This window comes from Neophocaena asiaeorientalis, unplaced genomic scaffold (genome assembly GCF_003031525.2).
Source record: "Neophocaena asiaeorientalis asiaeorientalis breed wild unplaced genomic scaffold, Neophocaena_asiaeorientalis_V1.1 scaffold79, whole genome shotgun sequence".
Taxonomy (NCBI): domain Eukaryota; kingdom Metazoa; phylum Chordata; class Mammalia; order Artiodactyla; family Phocoenidae; genus Neophocaena; species Neophocaena asiaeorientalis.
The window spans coordinates 6650679-6673619 of record NW_020175402.1 but is presented as its reverse complement, the minus strand read 5'-3'; the positions used below and the strand labels follow the sequence as shown (position 1 = coordinate 6673619).

Sequence of the window (22941 nt, the reverse complement as noted above, 5' to 3'; positions counted from 1 at the left end):
CCGAGTCGCGTGGCGCCACTACTCACAGGGGAAGGGACTGAACAGTCTTGGGAAAGTGTCTTGAGATCCAGCCAGGCTGTGTTTGGGTGCCTCCTTTGCACTCCATAACACAGCCACCAGTTCCTTTGGTGAGTTTAAAGCAAAAAAAAACAAGGAAGAAATGGCTATCATTACACCCGAGGTCCAACTCTGGAATTCAGACTCGGCCCGGTTTTCCTTCCTGTCTCGGCAGAATGGTATCCTTGACGACACTGTTAGAACTGTCTGCAGGAACGGCAGTGTCTAGTATTGATGGCATTCCGTGGGGCAGGCTGGGGCTGGTCTTCCTGGTGAGACGCAGCTGGACCAACACACCTCCCCCTGCGCAAGCAGCCTGTGTCAGGCCTGTCCCCGCCCTCACCCACCTCTGTCTGCAGCTTCAACTTTCCGTCTCCTGCCCCACTCCCCTTCCCTCCCACTTCTGTGAATTTCAGCTGGTGCGGAGCAGCTAGGCTCCCAGAAGACAAAGAAGAGAACTGGGAGCAGGCTGCAGCCCAGTGCAGCACTTTTCAAACTGCTGTCTGGGGTACTCAGCGTGCTGTGAGGGAAGTGTTCTCAGCTGAGTTAACTCTGGAAACTCTGGGTTACACAAAGCCACGTGGGTTTCTTTACTGCAGGACTTCTCAGAGCCTTTATGACTGTAATGTGCAGTTTGAATCTTATAAAGGGAGTTTAGTAGGCAGCGTTTCCCAAAAGTATTGGACCCCAGGGAATACCTATTAATATCTCCCAGGACAGAGATTCCACACACACAGTGTAAGGGATGCCGGCTTAGTGTTCGACAGTCTGAGCTTTGGAGTCAAGCTTAAGATCAAGTCTTGCCACTTACTAACAGCTTAACCTTGGGCAAGTTACTTAACTTCTCTGAGCTTCAGTTCCCATCTGAAAATTGGGGTGACGACACCCTCCAGACAATTTGAGGACTCAACAGCATCTAGTATATGAACGCTAAGCACAGTGTCTGGAGCTTTAATTGTCCAGCCAGACCACCCAGAATGAGTTTATCCACCATCCTAGACTCCACCTACACGCAGCTGACTCACCTGTGTGTCCAGTGCAGAGCACCCTCTGCTCCATTCCGTACTGCAGGCCACCTGCTTCAGGCTTCAGATGTGACACCTTCCTCCCCACTCCAAGCCACTCTTCTTTCCTCCTATCTCAACATCCAGTTGCCCAAGCCTGGGAGCCATCAAAGACTCCCCAGCCACCCCCATGGAGTCAGTCGCCAAGTGATATCAATGCCACTTTTTATTTAAGAGATTCCAGGTTATCAGATCCTTCTCTCCATTCCCACAACTCCAACCTAGACTGCACCTGTGCCTGGCCTACCATCAGGTCAGATTCTTTACCATTCCCTCTGGCAGGAAATCCTTCGTTTCTCTCAGTCCACCCCATAAGCTCCTGTTTATCCTTCAAGCTTCAGCTAAGATATCACACCTTCCTAAGTCCCTTTGGTAACCCTTTGCTATCCCTCCAGCTGGTCACACACTCAGTTGGCTTTAGCACTACAAGCGCCCTCCCAGTGTTTCCACATGTGAGTCCCCACGCCATCAGTCTCCTGGGCAGGAGATACTATTTTTTTCATCTTTAAAGCCCTTGGCACAGTCCCTGGCACTTAGTAGGACTGTTGATAAATATTTGTTTAATTAAATTTACTTGAATTTTCCGAAAAGTTGCCGTCTTCCTTTGAGTGATTCATTGATTTTTTTCAGAGGTATAGCCAGCTGTTTCAAAGGTTTCCTTGGATATTCCCACCTCTGACAACAGCTAACATTTCTTCAGCATCTACTGTGTATCAGGTACTCTAGCAAGTGCTTTATGTCCATTAACTCACCTAATCCATGAGCTGACTTCTAGTGTTCTCCCATTCCACAGATGAGTACTGTGAGGTTCAGCTAGCTGGTCAATGACTGAGGTAGGACTCACACCCAGGACTACCTGTTCCACTCCAAATCCATGTTCTACCCTTCATCTATGAACTGAGAGCTACCTGTATTCTTATCCTGACCACGGCCATCTAGATTTTTAAGAATTACAAACGTACTGCAGATTTGATCTGCACTCCTGTGAGGAAACGAGGCGTGGGTTTTTGCTTAGATTGAACTCCCTTAAGGATAATCTCCGTTTTTATTTGTACCCATCGTTCAGCGGTATTTTCCTAAACAGCCCAGGACCAGGGAGAGCAAGTACCAGCCTCAATAGCTAAGTCCTTGGGGTGTGAGCCCCTCCCCTGACTCCCTGACTGTCGCTTTTGCACCAGATTTTCTCACTAAAGAGGAAAATGGGACAATTTCTTTAAGAAGCATTCTCCAGCACTGTTGTGGTCCCAGATGCTGTGCTGAACACTGAGTTAAGACTAAAAGTTTTCTGCCCTCCGTGAGCTTACAGCCTAGTAGGGAGACAACACACATTCTGACTTTAAAACTCAGTGAAAAGTAAAAAGTACCCTGAACTGAGTCTGAAAGACCTGGATTCAAATCCGAAGTCATATCTGCACTCCAAAATCCAGAAAGCTCTGAAAACTAGCAGTTTTGTTTTTTCATAACTCATTTGGAGGCAAAACCTAATCTGGAGTGAAGTTTTTATATGGTCACTGTTCAACCCACGTAGTGTGAATATTCCTACTTTTTGCTTCAGGAACAATGTGTCTGATGGGAGTGCTGCCTATCCCCCAGGGAGAGGTGCAGCTAACACACGGGCCTGAACTCTGGAGGACATCCGGCCCCAGGAGTTGGAAAAGGAATGTTAATTTATGCTTTGTGATCAGTTGAAGAAAATGTATGAAAAGACTTCATAAACTAGATGGTCTTAAATGGCATAGTCACCCCCATCTGTGTAATGGGAGCACTGAGGGTGGAGCAAGTGATTTTTTTCAGGGCCAAGAAGAGAGTCAAAAGATGCTTTAGGGGACAAAATGGAAGAGAGTGTAGAAAATGTGCAGGAAAAAAATGTCTTTAAGTAGCTTGAGCACGTGGACTCTGTCAGCTTACAGAAAAACTCTGATTATCTGTCAAACTGCAAGAGAGAAGCAGTACAGATGATATAAAGGGGCAGCTAGTCCACAATCCATTTGCTCTGGACAGGATTTTTCTCTGGAGGGCAGGCTTACATATGTGTTCACAGAGAAACAGTGCCGTCTGGGCTGACGCCTCCCTCCTTATCCTGGTGGAGAGGCTGTGGAGCCCTCCCCCTGGCCCCCAGCTCCCCAAGCAGGCCCAGCAATGGTCAAGGCTACCCACTACTCCAGGCTTCTCTTGCAGCCCTCTGCGTGGTGTGGGGTCAGCCCTTCACCAGCCGGCTTCTCTAGCATCAGACTGCCAGGTTCAAACCATATCAGCAACTTAGACTTTTGGTGGCCTGAAACAAGTTATTTATTGCGCCTTTGTTCCACCGCTGTAAAATCAGAATAATATGAAAGCCCACACGGAAAGCACTCAGCTGCGTGCCTGACTGGTACATGCTCAAACAGTAATTATTATTACGACAGCTATGTATATATACATACATTCCGGGCTTCCCTGGTGGCGCAGTGGTTGAGAGTCCGCCTGCCGGTGCAGGGGACACGGGTTCGTGCCCCCGCCCAGGAGGATCCCACATGCCGCGGAGCGCCTGGTCCCGTGAGCCATGGCCGCTGAGCCTGCGCGTCCGGAGCCTGTGCTCCGTAACGGGAGAGGCCACAGCAGTGAGAGGCCTGCGTACCGCAAAAAACAAAAACAAAAACATACATTCCTTAATACTTAACCTGAAAGGGAAAAAAAAGCCCTTTCTGTATTCTCTCTGCCCTGGTCATCAACTCCTTCCTAGTTAACCATTTTCTGTAGAGAGTGTTTTTATTTTGGTTTTTTGCAGCTGTTTCTCAATCATGGTAAAGCATGGCCTCCCTTACTTTGGTCATAATCCAGTACAGGGATTCCCAGGTTGGGTCCCCAGGGGTCCTCGTAGGCAGTCAGAGGGATTCCCATGCTCATTTCAGGTACTGGTTTAGAGCAAGGTAAGTAAGAGAGCCAACTCTTAAAGTGGATAAGCCCCACCCTGACCAATTCTCTTACACTGCGGAGCCTTCATTTCCTGCTTGATAGAATGGGAATAGTCATACTTTCATCACAGGGGTGTTACATCTTAGATTATGTGTTTAAAGCCCTTAGCACAGGTGTGTTATACCTGGTGTATAATAAACACCTCACAAATGCCTGTCACAATTATTACTACTTAGTACAAGCGATTTCTTAGAAATCACACTTTTACCCCAAGTGGAGCCTCAGGTATAATTAAAAGATCAGATTTCAGCAGGAAGTGGGTGGAATTACATCAGCTTAGTGCAGTGACACTGTTGCCTAATGCTAAGAACCTCTGGTTGGCTTTTATATCTGCCTTTGGTGAGTAAAAATAAGGAGAATTATTAACAAGTACATTTGGGCAGAGAAAAGCACTGCAAACATGAAGTCTCAGAGGTATGGAGAGAGACAGAAAAGGAATCTCTGATAATTAAAAGTCATGAGGATCCATTGGTCTAATACACTGATCAGTCCTTTCTGGTTGGAAGGTCTCCTTTTATTAAAAAAAAAAAAAAAGCAGCACATGGGCAGTGCCACTGGGCAGGTTTTACCCATTAACCAACATTCCAGTGGATAAAGACGTTAGTCCCCTGATGTCTACAGCACACCCACTGTGAGCACTCTGAGTTACCACCCAGGTTTGAAATGGGAAGAGCTCTTGGAAGTGATCAAATGCAAGTGGGGGTGAGGGTGGCATCACCCCCATTTTACAAATGGAGAAACGAAGGCCTAGAGCAGGGAAGAAACCTGCCTGCCGTGATGCAGCCAACCTGTGATGGAGTTTCACACCTGAGGCCCGCAGCTCTCCATCCAGCATCCTTTCTGACAGACCAGATCCTCAAACAGAAGGGACATCCTTCCAGGGGGTGAACCACAGTCACCCAGGGAGTTCTTTCCCAACTCCATGGGCCATCTCTATTTCCCTCACCACTTGGGGTGCCCCTTATCTAGAGATTCTGATTCAGTAGGTCAGCCCAGGGGCCTGAGAATCCATAATATTAGTATACCAGGTGATTCTTAGCATCGCTAACCACTACTAAACAATGTCCAAAGGAGTTTTAGCTATTTTCTGCGCTAGAGTGGGTGGTGGAGTGGAAAGGTCACTAGGGACTTTCCATTTGCAGTTAATGAGCATTACTCTGTGTCCTGTACTAATTCCTTACAGCTCCTCTCTTTCTTAACAACCCTAATTCCTGGGCGCACAATGGCAGCTCAAAAATGTTGCTGCCTGACCTACTTTGGGGAGATGATTTGAGCAAAAGACTCCCTGGCTAGCCTGGCTGACATGAACATCTCTCTCTGGCTTTGTGCTTAGACTGAAGAACCTGGAGCTGGCTGCTGTGGGTGGATCAGACGTCCATGTGAAGATGCTGGCAGCCCCTGTCAATCCATCTGACATTAATATGATCCAAGGTAACCTTGGTTTCTGTGGCTTATGTTAATTGGCTTTTTTGCTTAGCCGCCACCTCGGTTTCATTCCTCCCCAGGTGTGGGTGTGAAATTCCTGTGATTAGCAGCAGCTGTTCTCCAGATGAGCCGTCTACAGGCCGTGTGAGCCCTCTCTGGCCTCCCCTCCCTGGAATGTGAGGCTTTTTGAGTTAGGAAGATTGCAACGGGGAGCAAACCAACCCTTGTGAAGTGTGCGATATGCTGGGCTCATTTCCTACATTATCTTATCTAATCTTCATAATAACCATGAAGCTGAGGAGTATTATCCCCCTTTACAGATGAAGAAGCTCGGGCTCAGAGAGGTTGGTTAGTTACACAGCTGGTCAGAGGCAGAGGCCAGAACAGGCTGAGGTCTGTCTGACTCCAAAGTCCATGCTCTTTCACTGCCCAAGCTTCACTGGATGATGCTCTGTGCTCTTCTCCCTTAGGAAATTATGGCCTCCTTCCCAAGCTGCCTGCTGTTGGAGGGAATGAAGGTGTTGGACAGGTCGTAGCAGTGGGCAGCAGTGTGACCAGGGTGAAGCCAGGAGACTGGGTGATTCCAGCGAATGCTGGTTTGGGTGAGTTTCTCCAGGTGTCTGCAGCTTTTTGTTATTTCAGATCCTATCTCACCCGCGAGATACACGTCCGTTCGTTGTCTCTGTAAGTAAGCAGCACAGGGTTTATTATGAAGTCCATATACCCACCTCCAGTGGGGGTGGAAGCTGGACCAGGAGAGCAGCAGTTCTGTTTCTTTTGCTCAGGAGGTGATACACCTGCTCTCATCACTGTGGACGCATGTTGATCGGAGCTATGAATCTCTGAATCCCTACATCCCTAGGGAATGGAGGGCGCAATGGGGAATCAAATAAGACAGCCCCTTCCCTCCAGGAGGGTAAAATCTAATTGAGGTAATCTCCAAACCAGCAACCTCCATAAAGGGAGTGCTGCAAGTTCACAAGAAGCAGAGGGTACTTCTGGCGACTCCGTGTGAGAGAGACACAGTCTTAAGGAAGGATCAGGGCTTCATGGAGGAGGCTTCATTGGAAGGGACCTTTGATGGATGAATTTTGGTAGGTAGAGATGTGCTGCAAATTGTGGCATTTAGAGGAAACGAAATGAGCAAAGACACAAGGGTGAGTTTGGGAAATGGAGGAGAACCCAGTGTAGCCACAGCAGAGGATGAGCATGTGAGAGAAGACTGGAAAAGTGAAGGGGAGGTTACAGAGCAGGTGGGGCCGCCTGGGGAAGGCCCTGCGAAAGCCATGCTGAAAGTTAGGGTTTTCTGTGACATGTGGTAAAGAGTCTTTGCTGAGATTTGTGTTTTCGTACTTGGTCGTTTTTGAGGTACAAACATTACCTCACCCCATTGGACATACGAGGAACTGAAACCTAAGAAGAAGCCCTTGTCCAAATGCAAACAGCTAACTAAAAGGAGAGCCCCTTGGACCCTTGTCTCCTCCGTTTTTCCCGCTACACTCCAATGGGAGGACCCTTTGGGTTATAACTTGCAGAGAGTCAACTCAAACTTGTTTTATCAGAAAAGAAGTTAATTGGTTTGTGGAACTGGGAAGTGCAAGAGGTGGAAGGCTTCAGGCACAGCTGGATCCAGAAACACCAATGCTATGAGACCTCTTTCTCTTATTCTCATTAGCTCTCCAATGGGATCTCCCCACACAGTGATATAGGAATAGCAACAAATATTGACCACTCCGTTTGTACCAGGCACTGTTGTAAGCACTTTCCCTATATTTACTCAGTCATTCCCACAACATGATGTAGATACTGTTACCATTCCCATTATGCAGATGAGACTACAGTAAATGTAAAGGATTAAGCAATTTGCCCAAGGTCACCCAGCCAATAAGTGGTGGAGGTAAGATTCAGACCCACTCTGATATATACCTTTCATAGATGGCCACCAGCAGCCTGAGGTTTACATCATCCTGAGAGCAAACAAAGAAGCATGTCCTCCACAATGTGTCCAATACAACCATATCCATCCCCCAGAAGGGCTCTGACCAGCCCTGTCTGGATCCTTGCCCATCCCTGAACCTATCACTAGGGGGTGGGCTTAGGCCACTCCAATTGCCCTGGTTGAGTGTCTTGCCAACCTCTGTGGTACAGAGTGAGGCCTTGTGGTCGACAGCCCCAGAGGTTAGGAAGGAGCAATTCTAGAAAGAAAAATGTACCAGGCAAGAGAAGACAGCACCAGGAGTCTACTTACTAGAAGTTCTTTCCTTCTCTGAGATCAGGGAAGTGCCAAGAACGGCCCCACCCTCCCCGAAAGTCCCCTGGCAGTGAAAGAGCACAGCCAGGTGAACAAATTGAGATGTGTAAGGATTCAGTGGATACTGACTGGTGCTTCGGGCCAGCCCCCGTGCAGAGTGAAGGGCACACAACCTGGGTCAGACACAGTCTCTGCCCTCAAAGTGCTCTTGGCTGGGAGTGGGGAAAGAGCACTTAATGCAGTGCAGTGTGATGAGTGGTGTGATCACAGGATGAACACAAAGGCAAGAGTTCCCTATCGTGGGAAGCATTAGGAAAGGCTTCTCAGAGAAGTGATGCTTAAACTGGGTCTGGAAGACAGTAGAAGTACAGCCATGGGAGGAAGGGCTTCCCAGGCAGGGAATGCGGCATGAGCAAAGGTGATGGAGAAGGCAGGGCATCATCACAGTGCAGGTGGCTCAGTATGGCTGGGTCATGGGTGGATAGGGGGAAGGGAGAAGAGGCCGGAGGGGTCGGCTGGGACCTGGTCGTGCAGGGCTCGCATCCACAGTCACTGGGGGCCTGATGAAGAGTGAACATGAGGAATGATTTGATCAGATCTGTGCAGTGCAGAGAATGCTCTGGAAAGGCAGAGGGTGGAGGCAGGAAGCCAGTGAGGAGGTGGCTGGGCAATCCACGCTTCAGACGATGAGGGCCTGAGCAAGTAATGCTGTAGGACTAGAGAGACGGGGTGGGCCTAGAAGCTTGGTGAGGTTGGAGAGAATAAAGGACATGTGCCAGGTGTGTGCGTAATTGCACGTGTGGGGGGGGTGATAGCCAGAGCTGGGATTTCTCCTCCCCGGAGGAAAGGTGATTCTTTTAAAGCAGTCGGAGAGGATGGGGGTGAGGATTTTATCATTGTCAGGATGCTAATTAACTCAGTTTATTCAGTAGACATTTTGTGAGCATCTGAGGGTGCCAGGCTCTAACACACAGCAGGGAACAGGCACGGTCTTTCTTCTAGTGAAGACTGCCGTTTAGTAGAGTAGCTGTCATTAAAGAGATAAGTCCTCAACTGGCCAGATCTTGGGCATTTTTCATGCACTGAGCTACTCAGCTGTTGCTGCGCCTGTAGCCAGCTTTTTCCCACATGCAACCAATCCCAAGGGAGACAGAGCCAGCTAATGTGTGAACTGGCTTTCTCGTTGGAAACACTCAAACCCCCCTGAGGCAGCATGGGGCATAGCAAGCACTAGCCTGGGAATGAGATACAGGCCCTCCTTCCACCACCACCACCCCACCACCCCATGACCTTGTTTAAATCACAATTACTTTGAGCCTCAGTTTCCCCATCTCTAAAATGGAGCTAATAGTCGTTGCCTTGTCTGTCTCAACTGAGGGAATACATACAATGATCTTTGCAAACACTAAATTTGCGGCAAACTTTTTTCTTAACGGGCGAATTAGTAAATATTTTAGGCTTTGCAGGCCATTCCACTTCTACTCAACCATGCCAATGTAAATAGCCATAAATAATACATAAAAAGTGGGCTATGTTCCAATGAAGCTCTTTATTTACAAAAACAGGTGGTGAGCCAAGTTTGGCCCATGGGCCATAGGTTAGGGACCCCTGCGTTAGATGACAGAGATGGTTAAGGGTCAGGTGCATGTGAGTGTGGAATGGGAGTCCTCAGAACTCAGGCCTGGGAATTCAGATCAGAAAAGGAGACCAAGGGATGTTCCACACCTACTGTGTACCAGGCACAATGACAGGCTGTACAATGTCATCACTTAATCTTCACACTACAGTGGGAGTGTTATTCTCCGTATTTCATAGATTAGAAAAACTGCAACTCAAAAAGGGTGAAGTGATCATTAAAAGTCAACACAACTAGTGAGTGGCAGAGCCAGTGCTTTTAAGCAGGTCTCTCCAACTCCAAAGTCTAAGGGTTTCTACTTTAAAGCCCTGGAGGCTGACGTGGGTGCTGCCCCCATCCCATCCCACCCAGGTTCTCTTAAGAAGAGGATTAGGGACTGCCAAGCCCCAGAAATCCGTGTCAAGGGTTGGATTTCCATTGTCCTGCCACTAAGGGGAAGTAGAAAACACCTTTGATTTCACGCACAGAAAGCCATTCACTAAGCGTCTGGCACAGAGTAGAGTACAGTAAACGTTGACTAAGATGAATGAGGGTGATAGTTATGAAGATGACGCTGAAGATCTGGAAACCAGGCTGCACCAAGCCCAGAGACAGACAAGGCGCCTCCTGGACTCCAAAGCAGTCCTTCAGTTTTTCAACCACTTATTTTCTCAGCCAGAAATCTACTCTGGGATTGACACAGCCTTTAATAAAGAGTGTTCCTGCCTCCTATCGCCAGTTCCTGGCCCCTAAAGCCCACCTTGGCTCTCCCCTCCTGCAGCACAGTTAGCGGTCTAGGCTGGCCCCTGCTCCCCACACTGGACCACGTAGAGCCAGGGCACTGTCAGAACCCCAGCCACTGGGTCATGAGTCACACTCGAGAGCTTTGGAAGGGTAGGCCGAGGGCCCCTGAGACATCACAGCCACCAGACGCCAAGCTAACAAGGCTCTAAGTCATTTCCCTGAGGTGACTTTGCAAGTGCGTGGCAAGCCAGGGCTTGAATCTGCATCTGTCTGACTCTCTGCTTTATACAGGATCCCGCCTGCACAGGTGAGGACCTGTCACCCAATGCTCATCAAATCCTGTTGATTCTATCTTCAAAACATAATTCGAATCCATCTACTTTTCCTCATCCCCACTGCCAAAGTCTAGGCAACCATCACCTCGCATCTGGGCCCCTCCAGAAGCCCCCTGATCGGCCTCCCTGTTCCTACTCTGCCCATCCCTCCGCTCCCGCGCCACAGTCTTTTTCACGCAGCAACAAAGTGATCTTAAAGCATAAATCCAATCACCTCAGACTTCTCTAAAATTAGAAGCTTCCTGGAAGCTTCCTGGGACTTCCCTGCCAGTCCAGTGGTTAAGACTCTGCGTTTCCACTGCAGGGAGCACAGGTTCGATCCCTGGTCGGGGAATTAAGATCCCGCATGCCGTGCAGTGCGGCCAAAAAATAAATAAATAAAAAAGAAAAAGAAAATTAAAGCTTCCTATTCACTAAAATAAAATCCGTTCTTTATGCCATGACCCTGAGCCCTTATGTTTTTCAGACTGCAGGCTGTGACCCATTAGCGAAATCAATCCAGTGGGCTGCAAACAGAATTTTTCTTTTGTTAAAGTTGGTCAGAATAGAACAGAAAATAACAGTACATCACATAGAGTAGGGTAAGTATTGTTCTGTGAAATTTTGGCTTCTGTTATGAATCTGTGTATGTGTACGTGTATTTACGTATGTATGTGTACAGAGTTAGACTGTAACACACAGTTACTGTGAGTCAAGATCATGAAAGCCTGTATGATGTCCGTCCAGCCTGTGCCACTTCAGCCATGTCTCCAGCCACTCTTCCCACCATTCTCTCCCCTCCAGTGTGCATTCTTCCTGCTCCATTCCTATGTCTGTCCTGCCTCAGTCTCTGCACATGCTTCTTCCTCCACTGGAATGTTCTTTGTGGATTCTGAGAGGCTGCATCTCTATCCTTCAACTCTTAGCCTGTCGCCTTCTCAGAGAAGCTGTCCCGGACTCCCATCTAAAGTAATTCTCTTCTCTCTCTCCCTCCCTCCCTCCCTCTCTCCCTCTCTCCCTCTCTCCCTCTCTCTCTCTCTCTCTCTCTCTCTCTCTGTATAACTTAGAATTCTTGTACTTGCTTGTTCGTGTCTCACCTATTCTGCTCCACTGGAGTGAGCGCACTGCGAACGTAAGGACTGTGTCGTTTTTGGAGGGGCCTGGCTCACAGCCGGTGCCCGATGAGTATCTGCAGACGGAAGGGGCAGCCCGGGGAGCTGGGTGACAGGGCAAGTCACAGCCTCAGTTCCTGCCCTGTTGAGTTGTTTCCCGCATCGGCAGGCGGACTCTCAACCACTGCGCCACCAGGGAAGCCCGAGTGAGGACTTTAAATTGGACATTTTATTATTCTTTTGTCTAGAACTGGAATGTGGTCTGGGGGTTAATGAGCATTTTTTTCCAGTTTACGGGATTGTTTCACTTCCCATATCTCATTTGCCCTGTGCAACAGTTCTTGGGGGAGGCCAGTCAAGGCTCTTCTTGCCAGTGTCATCTACATATTAGAATCACCAAATCTCAGTGACTTAGTGCTGTGCTCAGACTAGCAGACCAGCAAAGCCAGGTCCCACACCTCGGCCTTTGCCTTTGGCTTTCATGCTTTTTTCCATAATACCACCCGAGTCATCCTGCCTTAGGTGAGAATGAGGGCCGAGTGGGAAAATGGGGCTTTCTCAACTTCTCTTGCCCCGGTAATGATGTTGCTGTCTCACCCTCAGAGTCCAGTAGTGTGAGATCCTCAGCCACCTGCTGTGTGACACTAGCTAAATCTGCTGGTAACTGATGTGGGACTAACACAGTCTCCCTAACATAATTATCACGAGGACTCAGACATTCAAAAAGGCTTTGGGATTTTCCTTTTTCTCCAAGTATTACTGAAGTCCGCTGTCCTCGATGCCCGTCCACTGAGGACGGGGAGTGGGGTTGGGTATGGAGGGGGTCCTTCCTTACTCCCCTGGCCTCCCCCCACTTAGGAACCTGGCAGACCGAGGCTGTGTTCAGCGAGGAAGCGCTCATCTCGGTTCCGAGTGACATCCCTCTTCAGAGCGCCGCCACCCTGGGCGTCAATCCCTGTACGGCCTACCGGATGCTGATGGACTTCGAGCAGCTGCGGCCAGGTAGGAACCGCAGTGGGTGGGCAGGCCGGGCACTCCTGACTGGGGTGTGACCTGTGTCCCGACCCCGAGGCCTGGGAACTTACCTGCGAGGAAGATGGCCCCAACCGGGGTGGTGGTGTCGCTTTACATGGAAAGGTGTTAGCTTGGATCCTGGAAAACATGCTGAAACCTCATGAGGGGTGCACCCTAGAAAACCGCTGAAGGGTCACATTCCCTAGAGCTTGGGGTGGAATTCTGTCATTCAGCAAAATCGTATGGAGCTGTGCTGAGCTCTGGGGCTACAAAGCCAGACAACATAGACACAGTCCCTGTGTTTTCAATAAAATGCTGAACTTAGTGTCAGTCTTTCCACTCAGCACTGCCAGAGCACTTTCCAGTCCACATACGTGCCTTTCCATGCATTGCCCCGTCAAACGCACTGGACGTCAGAGCGGTGCAATGAGGTCCACAGCACAGGTCTGAACCCCAGCTTCGCCTCACTAACTGGGAACTGACCTCTCAAATCATCAGACTTTTCATCCGTAAAATGGAGAGTAAGGGGTTCTGAAGGCTCACTGAAACATGCCGTGTGACACTTAGCACAGGGCCTGGCATACAGCACAGTAAAGGTGCACGGCTGCTATCATTCTCCCTTTTTATAAATGAGGAAACTGAGGTCCAGAGAGCTAAGTTATTTGTATGAGATCACTCAGCAAGGAAATGACAAAGCCAGGTGTTTTATTCCAGGTTCCCCTGAAAGCAGAGCCTAAGAAAAGAACTGGGGGCCGACAGTTCGCTGGGGAGGTGACCCCAGGAAGCAAGAGTGAGGGACTGGGGACAGGGACAGGGAAGGAGGAAGAGCCAGCGAAAGCTGATTCCTGCCGTGGGCAACCGGGGCCCAGTCCTGCTGGGGACCCTCCACAGACCCTCACAGAACCCTCCTCAGAACTAAGTGACAGGAGGCTGGGCCAGTTACCCACCAACTCCCGTCCCCCGTGGTTGGAGGGTTACCCCACACACCACGCATATCCGGGAGCTGGCAGGGGCCCTAGAGATCACCCAGTCCAGCTCTGTCATGCCGACGAGGAAACTGAGGTGGAGAGATACCGGAGTGTGATCACCTTCGGTGGCAGCTCTGCGTAAGTCTGGCTGAAAACCAGTCCCAGCTTCCTGCAGACAAATGCCGGTTCTCCCAGCTGTGGCAGAGCAGCCCTAGGTCTCTTGAAGTGCAGAAAGCCAGCAGGTGTGATCAGGGACCTTTGCTCAAGTCCCAGTGCAGCAGATGTTTTGGTCGCCTGCATCCTCTCCCCTCAGACCCCCTCTGATGTGGCTGCAGCTGTGGTCATCACATCAGGCTATTGTGACACCAGCCACCTTTTGTGGCCTATTGTGCCCATGGTGTATCTCTCCACCTTCCTGCCCCAGGGCTGGTGTGAAACGTGTGATTTTGACCCAGAGTAAGAATTACACTTTAAATTGTCCTCCAGTATATAGACGTATATGAATATATATGTAATGAAAACCAAAGTTTCATGGAATAATATTTACCCTCACTATGTGTGATGCACTCCACTATTTTTTTATTCTATTTTCCTTGATTTTAACTTTAAAAAAAAAAAAAGCTTGCAACCCACTAGGTTGGTTTCATGACCCACTGTTGGGTGACGATCTGTAGGCTGACCCTAGCTAAGGAGGATGGGCCTTCTTCCAGAAAGTCCTCTGTCTCTAGCACAAGATCCCTGCTGCCTCTCAAAACCCAGATAGCATTTCAGGGGAACAGAGCCCCTTCCCGGACACAACAGCACTGGGCTCTAATGGGGAGCACCCCGGTGGGTGCTTCTAGGACTCCTGTTTCATGGGGGAGAAACAGGTTCAAAGAGGTCAGGACTCATCCCGCCCCGTTCACTTTCCATTACAGTCAGTGGAGAAGCTGGGACTCACACCCCAGTATGTCTCGTTCCAGAGCCCATGCTTTTCCCAGCATGGCCCGTGGCCTCCCCTGTTGGCTAGGTCCAAAGTTAGGCCTCGGCTTTGACCACAGACTATCTGGAGGTCCCTGTTTCAGGGGCTGCCAGTTTCTCCAGTGCAGCTCTAATCCCATTTTGAGGCAGTGCATCTTCCCCTCAAGAAGCCGCAGCCTGTTGATAGAAATGGACTGAGATAACAACCAAGTATAAGTCAGGGCTGACCGTGACCATTAACAGAGACGGCCGCAGAGTGCTGTGGGAATGCACGGGGGAAGAATCTGGGAAGGCTTCATGTAGGAAGCCACACTCGAGCAATCCTTCGAAGGATATATAGGATTTGAAAATGAAGGGAGATGGAAAGAGGAAAACATTGCAAGCCAAAGAAATAACCTAAGCAGAGACCTGTGGCCATAAAAATTGGGAGGAGGATGAAGGATGCAAAATCATTTATGCAGCAGGGTCTAAGTTGCATCCAGTGTGAACTCTGGAGTTGCTGAACCCTGGCAGGCTTCATGGGTGTTGTAGAGGTTTGGGGGGCACGGGATGAACCCTGGCAGGCTCCATGGGTGTTGTAGAGGTTTGGGGGGCACGGGAGAAGTGTGAGCAACAGTCCAAGGACTGAGAAGGCTCAGCAGCCAGGTCCTGGGTACTTTCAGAGTCTGAGGACTCCACCTCCGGCCCTATAATAGGATTCTAGGCTGGAAGCCCTTGACCTATTACAGGTCTCAACTTGAGTCTCTTCCTGGCTCCACAGGGGATTCTGTCATCCAGAATGCATCCAACAGTGGAGTGGGGCAAGCAGTCATCCAGATCGCCGCAGCCCTGGGCCTGAGGACCATCAACGTGGTCCGAGACAGGTGCGTGGGAAGGCCTGATCCCAGCACACCACTTGGGCCTTTCCACCTGGCACCCGCGGGTGCCCATGTTTCCACCAGGTGGCGCCCTTGCGTAAGCGGTCTTCCTTTCCTGCGGGCAGGAGCTGGCTTATAGCTGAGTCAGCCACCAGCACTGAAGTCCAGTTGCTTTTGGCTGTAGGATGAATGAATCCGAAATATAAAGGGAGGGCAGGAAGGAGAAGGCCCTTAGTGAACAGCTAAGAGTTTCTGAGACTCTTGACTTGTGATAAACCTCATGTTTTTAAAACCACAGTTCACATTTGGGAATGTTTTAAGCTGAGTTATTCTTTCTGTGAACCAACTCACGCAGAGCCCTTGTTTCCCTTGCATTTGTGTGATACTTTGAAGTGCACTAAATACAGATGTAAAGGAGATGGGGCAGGTTTGTCATCAGAAAGAGGAAGCCACCTGCTCAGGAAGACACAGCCAACCAACGACAAACTTAGTCTCCCGGTTTGTTCTCTCTCCAACGTATCATCCAACTTCCTTAAGCCTCACCATCCACGCACATGGTTGTGTCTCTTCAGGGAAGCCCAGCCTTGGCAGGAGAACTGATACTCGCTTCAGTTCCCCATCCCCTCAGTTGTGCTAACAAAAAAAATTGTTCTGTTTGCCTTGGTAAAGAGGCTCAGAGCCACTCCTGGACCGGAGTGTGTTTGCACAGCACTCTGAAAAGCCCCTTGAAAAGAGGGGAAAAGGAAGCAGAGTTTGTTGTTTCAGTAGAAGAAATCAGGAAGTGAAGTGACTCCTCCCTGAGCCCAGATGGTTTCTAGTGTCCTTGAGCTGACAGGAGCAGTAGAAACTACCCAGTGCTCTCTCACGCCAGTGAGGAAACTGAGGCCAAGAGATGCTGGCGTGTGATGAGACTGGTGGCCAGGCCCAGCTTAGCTTCCCACAAAGAGAAACTCGGGTTCTCACAGCTGTGGCAGAGGGATCCTGGGAGCCTTCCGTGGAGAAAGTGAGCAGATATGATGAGGACCTTGGATTGTGTTTGGTTTCCAGACCTGACATCCAGAAGCTGACCGACAGACTGAAGAATCTGGGGGCCCATCATGTTGTCACAGAAGAGGAACTAAGAAAGCATGAGATGAAAAACTTCTTTAAGGTACCAGTGATGAGGGACATTGCACCTCCACTCCAGGCCCAACTCCCTGAAGAAAGAAATTCACTTGAATTAGAAAAGCTGGCACTGGCCCCACATCTCCAAAATCCTCCCTTTGTCTCTTTTCGTGGAAAGATAAAGCCCATTCCCTCAGCCAGGGGAAAACATGCATTAAGTGGCCGGGGCTGTGAGGGGGCAGGAGAGACAGACAAGCTTTAGGAAACCCTGTGTGATTGGTAGTTTTGAATGTCAGTGGTGAACTACGTCAGCCCACACAGCCGAAGTAAATCTCAGAGCTGGGAGAGAGCTGAGGAAACTGAGGTACAGGAGGGAAGAGAAAGAAAAGGAGTCACATTTCCAAAGCATCTGCCTTATACTTTATCTGATAATCCCCACAAAAGCTCTACAAAGTAGGTGCTATCTATTTTATAGGTGAGAAAACGAAGACTTGGAAAAAAAGAAAGGACTTTACTGAGACCACACAGTCATAAGTGGCGGAGTCGGGCTGGTTCCAGGCCTCTCTGAACTCAAAGCCCCTTAACCCTGCCCAGCACACCTAGTAAGTGACCGAACCACATCTCAGCCTCTTATCACTGAACCCTGGAGGGACCGGACACACATTTACTTGAGAACACACGCCTCTTGAGAACATTTCTGAAGCAGTAGGTCAGCACATCTAATATAAACTGAGTTGTAAGTGCTGAGAAGAGGGGGAAATGAAGTCCGTCAAAACAGAACATAGGTGCCCTTTGTCTGTTCTTTCCCAGAGGAGGTGAGTTTTGAACAAAATCCTAAAACAGATAACAGGATTAAGCTGGTAAAGAAAAGGCCCTTCCCAGACGGAGTTGGAAGGCATGACTGTCCCACTTTCTTCGCTCCTTCCTGACACAGCCCTTGGGCCAGGGAAGTGCTGTTTGTTTAGTAAGCTTCAAACCCCACCACAGAGGGGTAGCTCGCTCACTGCAGGTCCCTTCTTTTCCAGGACGTGCCCCAGCCTCAGCTTGCTCTCAACTGTGTCGGCGGGAAAAGCTCCACGGAGCTGCTGCGGCACTTGGCGTAAGTCCCTCGGCCCCGTGGGTCCAGTGCACGAAGGCACCCTCCCGGGATTTAGACAGGAGGACCACCGAGTGACCAAGTCCCAGTGGCCAGTGCAGGCCAAGGCCAGGTCAGCACGACCCTGAGTAGGAAGATGGGACCCACGTCACGTCCTAGTTACTTGGGCCCTCCCTCTCTCAGCCTCCTCCTTTACAGATGACCGTCCAGCTCTGTTCTCCTAGGGACCCCAGAAGTAGACTCCTGGGCGCTCTGTGATAGGGGAACGGGTAAGGATTCATAACCTAGGGGCATCTGAAAAAGTCACTTAGTCCTAGCTTATTAGCTTTTAATCTTTTTATTAGCTTTTAAAAATAGATTCTAATTTTAAAGGTAACATCATGCTGTTACAAAACATCTTGAAAGCATGTAAAAGTACAAAGGAAAAGTTAAGCACAGAGCTCACCTATCGTCCCACCACAGAGGGGGATGACGTTGACAGTGTTGACAGCGCATGTCCTTTCCTTCTTTTTTTCCGTCAATATAATCTTGTCGAATTGAAGGGCGCCTGAAAGGACACTTCCCAACTAGAGCACCAACATTTGTTAACACATATTTGCTAGCACTCAGTAGCCACAGGGTACCTAGATGGCTGAGACACTGAGGGAACCCTCTAGAACTCAGGCTGGATGGCAGTTTGGGTCATGTGACCAGAGAGCTGTAGTCACAGTCACAGAGTGTTTACCACGCACCAGGCTGTGCAGAGTGCGTGATATACCCCCTCCACAATCGCCTAGGTGAGGGGTACTGCTCCCATCCCCGTCCAGACGAGGCCCAGAGAGGGTAGGCAGCTTGCCCGAGTTGCTGTGGCCCCGAGCATACCTCTTCAGCCCTACTCTGGGCAGCCTCCAAGGCCAGCTGCCATCCACCCCGTGGCTCATGCTGACTAGCTGTGGACCTATGAAAAGTTAAGCCATATGTGAAAAACGATCCAGGTCTCAGTCTCTTCATCAGTGAAATGGGGGGTTATAAACCCTTTCTGCCTCAGAAGGTGAGTCCAAGGGGCTCTGAGGTCTGTACACAGCGCTCTACAAATGAGAGGCGGGCCCCAGTTTTCTCGTCTGTGAAATAGGAGTCATAAAAGTCCTGCCTTGAGGTTACCGTGAGGATTCACTGGCCAGCACATGTGAAGGGCTCAGACCTGTGCCTGGCACATAATAAACACCCAGTATACGGTAGCCATTCTGATTAGATCAAGTGTAATGCGGGTCCACAGAGGGAGGGCTCGCCCCCCCACCATGCAGGAGCTACTTTCCAGAGGAGGTGGCAGTTGAAGGGAACTTAAGACCCGACTGGCCCCCGGCCTCAGGCACAGAGAGTTACCTGCCTCTCTCAGCAGCTTCTTCCACCCTGGAGTTCACAGAGCCTCCCTCGTGTTGTCCCAAAATGTATCTCGGGTCTTCCTTCATCAACAGACTCCTAAAAGAGCCAGGGGAGTGGCGAAGGGAGCACAGGTTAAGTCAGGCATGTGAAGTCCTAGCTTACGTTTTAAAAATTATATGAGCCCCTCTCCTGTTTGACCGCTGGGGCGGGTGTGGGTGTCAGACAGCAGGTCCTGACAATTGCCACTGTCTTCTGCACTGTCCACACCATTCCTTAGCTGCGTCGTCTCACTGGAGCGTGTACAGGAGAGGCAGTGTGGCCCGCTGTGGACATGTTGCCCAGCGTCATACACCGACAGTGGAGTAGAGCCCGGCCCGATCTACTTCCGGCTCCACTCACGACTCGGCTTGTGAGCTTTGCTCAGGGGAGTATTCTCCTCTGCAGCTCTTCCTCAAAGCCTGACTGGGAGCTTAACTCTGGGCTCCCAACCCTGGCTAGACATCGAGGTCATCTGCAAGGGGAGTTTGCTGGCTTGTTTGTTTTCTGTCGTTTTTAATGTAGAGCTTTGCTTCCAATTCATTAGGTCTGGGTCGGGCCTAGGGACCTGTATTTCTGAACCCTTCCCAGGGATTCTGAGAACGAGGTTTAGGAGCCAGGGTTGGAATAGATGCATTGTAACTGGTTCAGGAAGGGCTCTGTCTCTCCCTGCGACCACTCTCTTCTCTCTGGACCCTTCAGGCCTGGAGGAACCATGGTGACCTATGGGGGGATGGCCAAGCAGCCTGTCATCGCCTCTGTGGTAAGCTGGTGGGGTGGGGCGGGGGAGTGCCTGGAGACAGGGGCCTGGACACCACCGTTGTCTAAACTCAGGCAGTGCCCCCCGCCCCTGGGGGAGTCCATACCTTAAGCAGCGCCTGAAGTTCTTGCCCTCAGAGCCCCAGTATCTCCTTCCTGTGTCCACAGAGCCTGCTCATTTTTAAGGATCTCAAACTTCGGGGCTTTTGGTTATCCCAGTGGAAGAAGGACCACAGTCCAGGTAAGTGGATGATGGCCCCATTACCAAGGGTCACATGAGGGCAGTGCCTACTGCAGAAGTGACCAGCCACTCTGAGCCCTGGAGAGGTGATTGGACCCCCAGGCCCACAACAGGATAAAGGAAAACAGTCTCTAAATACAGCTACAGTCAGCAAATAGTTATTGGACTAAAGTGGGCTAGTCCTTGGGGCACCATATTGAACAAGGCACCCCCTGCCGCCCTCCTGAGGAGCTGACAGTGGGGAAGACTGCCATGGAAGACAGCCAAGGAAAGAGAACAGACTCTGGAACCGGCCTGCCCAGGCCCAAATCCTGCTTCCACCATTACTGGCTATGGGTTCTGCTGAGCGAGCTGTGGGACATTGGGCAAGTTACTTAACCTCTGCCTCAGTTTAAATGTCATAATTCTTTAAACTACTGTCAGCTCTGTTTGACACAGGAGGAGACAGAGGCTCAGAGTAGTGAAGTAGCTGGCCCCAAGTCATCCCCACCTACGGGGCGTGCAGCCAGGATGTGAACAGCCAGTCTCTCTGACTCCAGAACCCGAGTCAGCACACTGTTCTTCCTCTCCTGGAGGACTGGCCCCCAGATTGGGACCACGGCCCCAGGCTGAGCTGAGGAATGGCGTGGAGTTATCCCCGTGATGGGGAGGGAAGTGGTCGTCTGAGGGGCTGTTCCAAGCAGAGAAAATAGCATGTGTTAAAGCCCAGTAGAGAGTGGGAAGCCGGACAGATAGGTTGTGGCCAGATTACAAAAGGCCTTATAATCCTCTTTAAGGAGCTCAGGCTCGATCTTAAAGGGAAATGGGAAGCACTGAAGTGTTTTAAGCAGGGGATACGATTCAATTTGAATGTTGAATGAATGGATGTCTATGAAAAAGTACTTCTCAGCCAAGGCCTTCACTTCTCATCTTCCTCTACCATATTGGGTCCTTAGTGGGAGGCAAGCCCGGGAGGGGACGTTGGTGGCTTCTGCTGGTGCAGTTCTGAGGGAGCCTGGGCTCTCAGGGAAGGCTCTTTTCCCTGAGCAGAGCTCCTCTGTTCCACATCTGTTGGTGTGCCAGGCACCACCCACCCCCTCCCCATGCCTCTTCTGGCTTCTGCCCCTCTGAGTGATTCCGCCCTCCCACCATTCAGGACTCCCCGCTACACCCAGTCAGGTCCTGTGGGTCTGAGCCATCACAGCACCACTCTGCCTGCCCGTCAGCTCCTGGGGCTGCTCCCCGTGCTTCTGTCCCCACCCTGGCCCTCACTGTCCTGGGCACAGGCGGGCCCCAGGCCGCCTCCACAGCGGCCGCCGTGTCCCTGGCCAAGCCCAGGGCTCTCGAGGCTTCCCTGGAGCCCAGCACCATCTCCTGCCAGCAGGGGAAGCCCGCATGTCCCCTCACCGAGCCCTGCGGTTGCTCCCCCGTCTGACACCCTCCAACCTCCCACAGACCAGTTCAAGGAGCTGATCCTCACGCTGTGCGATCTCATCCACCAAGGCCAGCTCACGGCCCCTGCCTGCTCCGAGGTCCCACTGCAGGACTACCAGCGTGCCTTAGAAGCGTCCATGCAGCCTTTCGTGTCTTCCAAGCAGATCCTCACCATGTGATGTGATAATCCCAGAGGAGCCGGAGCCAAGTGGGAGGGGAGACGGACCAGCAGGACTGGTTTTGGGCCCCCCACTTGGGGCCCCTCCGCCTTCCGCAGGCTGCTTCTCTCCCCACTGTCGCTTCTGAGGCGGAGAATTGGGAGGCCAGCCAAGGCTTTCCCTGGGGCCAGCCTCCGGGTATCTAATAAAGTCCGAACTTCTTAAAAAAACAAACAAACAAAAACCAACAGAAGTCACCCCTAATAAGAAGGACCATCCCTTGCCATCTCCCAGCACTAGAAGCCCCCCTTGCCCACCCTCCACCTGTCCTCCAGCCATCACTTCCTGACCGCCCTGAAAGCAAAGCCTTGGCGGGGCTGGCAGGTACAAAAGCCAGTAAAACAGATCTCTGCCCTCAAGCCCTCCAAGCCCACAGAGGAGAATCTTCTAAAAAGGAAGGTTTGACTCACTCTCAGGTGGCCTTCGGCTCAAGCTGGGACAGGGGGAGGATCAGCTCCACAGAGGAGTGAATGCCAGGCCGAGAAACCAAGGAAACGGGGTCTCAGGTGCCTGGACCATCCTCATGGAACTTCCATTCTAACTGGGGAGATAGATGTTACACCAATGGTTCTCAGCCTGAGCTCATTTTACTCCCAGGGGACCCTGCGGTTATCATAATTGAGGGGGTGCTACTAGTGCCTAGTGAGCCCAAACGTCCACAGTGCCGCTGTTGAGAAACCCCGCATCAAACCACTGGTCCCATGACAGTTACCATAGTGATGAGTGTGCTGTGAGCGCCTAACAAGGTCCTGTCCTAGGCCTCCCTGAGGTGAAGCTTGAAAGTGGGCCCTGAAAAATGAGTAGCTTTATTCAGACAAAGAGAAGAGTTGGACACTATGTGAGTTTTTGGTGTTTGCTTCATGATCCACTCACTCAAAGCAAAGAACCAGAGGCTTTGGGGTGTCTCCCTCATCACCTGGCCCTCTGTCGCTGAGCTCTAGAGCCTCACTGCGGGGGGACTTACTGAGAGCCTAGCATGTGCCTGAGGCCAGGGCTGCCCGTGAGTGACGTGGGGCTGGCCCGCAAGTAGCTAAGCCTAGTTAGTGCACAGCATACTCATGAGGCCGCTGATACGGAGGTGTTCGGAGGGCCGTGGCGACACAGCAGCTCTGCCTGAGGGTTTAAGGAAGGCCTCCCAGAGGAAGGGAGGCCAGCCAAGGCTTTCACAGCCAATCTTAAGGCCCAGCAGGAGAAGGTATACCAAGCAAAGCCAACAGCACTCGTGAGAGTCTGGCAAGACCTGGAGAGCCTAGCAGTCGGGGAACTGCCCACAGGCAAGTAGAGCTGCTGCCTAGGACGTGGGGGGAGTATGAAAGACTGAGATGGGAGCAGTGGGCAGCAGGAAGGCTCAGGACTTGCCCCCAAGACATGGGGGA

At 50.8% G+C, this 22941-nt stretch overlaps 1 protein-coding gene across 2 annotated transcripts in view; it reads left to right on the top strand.

The window, feature by feature from the left end:
• MECR (mitochondrial trans-2-enoyl-CoA reductase) overlaps positions 1 to 22195 on the top strand; it is a 29636-nt gene extending 7441 nt beyond the window's left edge. Inside the window, exons 2-10 of one of the 2 annotated variants that reach the window (XM_024766773.1) lie at positions 5410 to 5507; positions 5972 to 6103; positions 12396 to 12539; positions 15240 to 15342; positions 16384 to 16486; positions 17466 to 17539; positions 19637 to 19697; positions 19862 to 19934; positions 21369 to 22195. In XM_024766773.1, the coding sequence (XP_024622541.1) occupies positions 5410 to 5507; positions 5972 to 6103; positions 12396 to 12539; positions 15240 to 15342; positions 16384 to 16486; positions 17466 to 17539; positions 19637 to 19697; positions 19862 to 19934; positions 21369 to 21526 (946 nt within the window). In that variant the 3' untranslated portion in view covers positions 21527 to 22195. The remainder of the gene's footprint in view (positions 1 to 5409; positions 5508 to 5971; positions 6104 to 12395; positions 12540 to 15239; positions 15343 to 16383; positions 16487 to 17465; positions 17540 to 19636; positions 19698 to 19861; positions 19935 to 21368) is intronic. The other variant, XM_024766772.1, reaches the window with a different exon arrangement.
• The last annotated feature ends 746 nt before the right edge of the window (positions 22196 to 22941 follow it).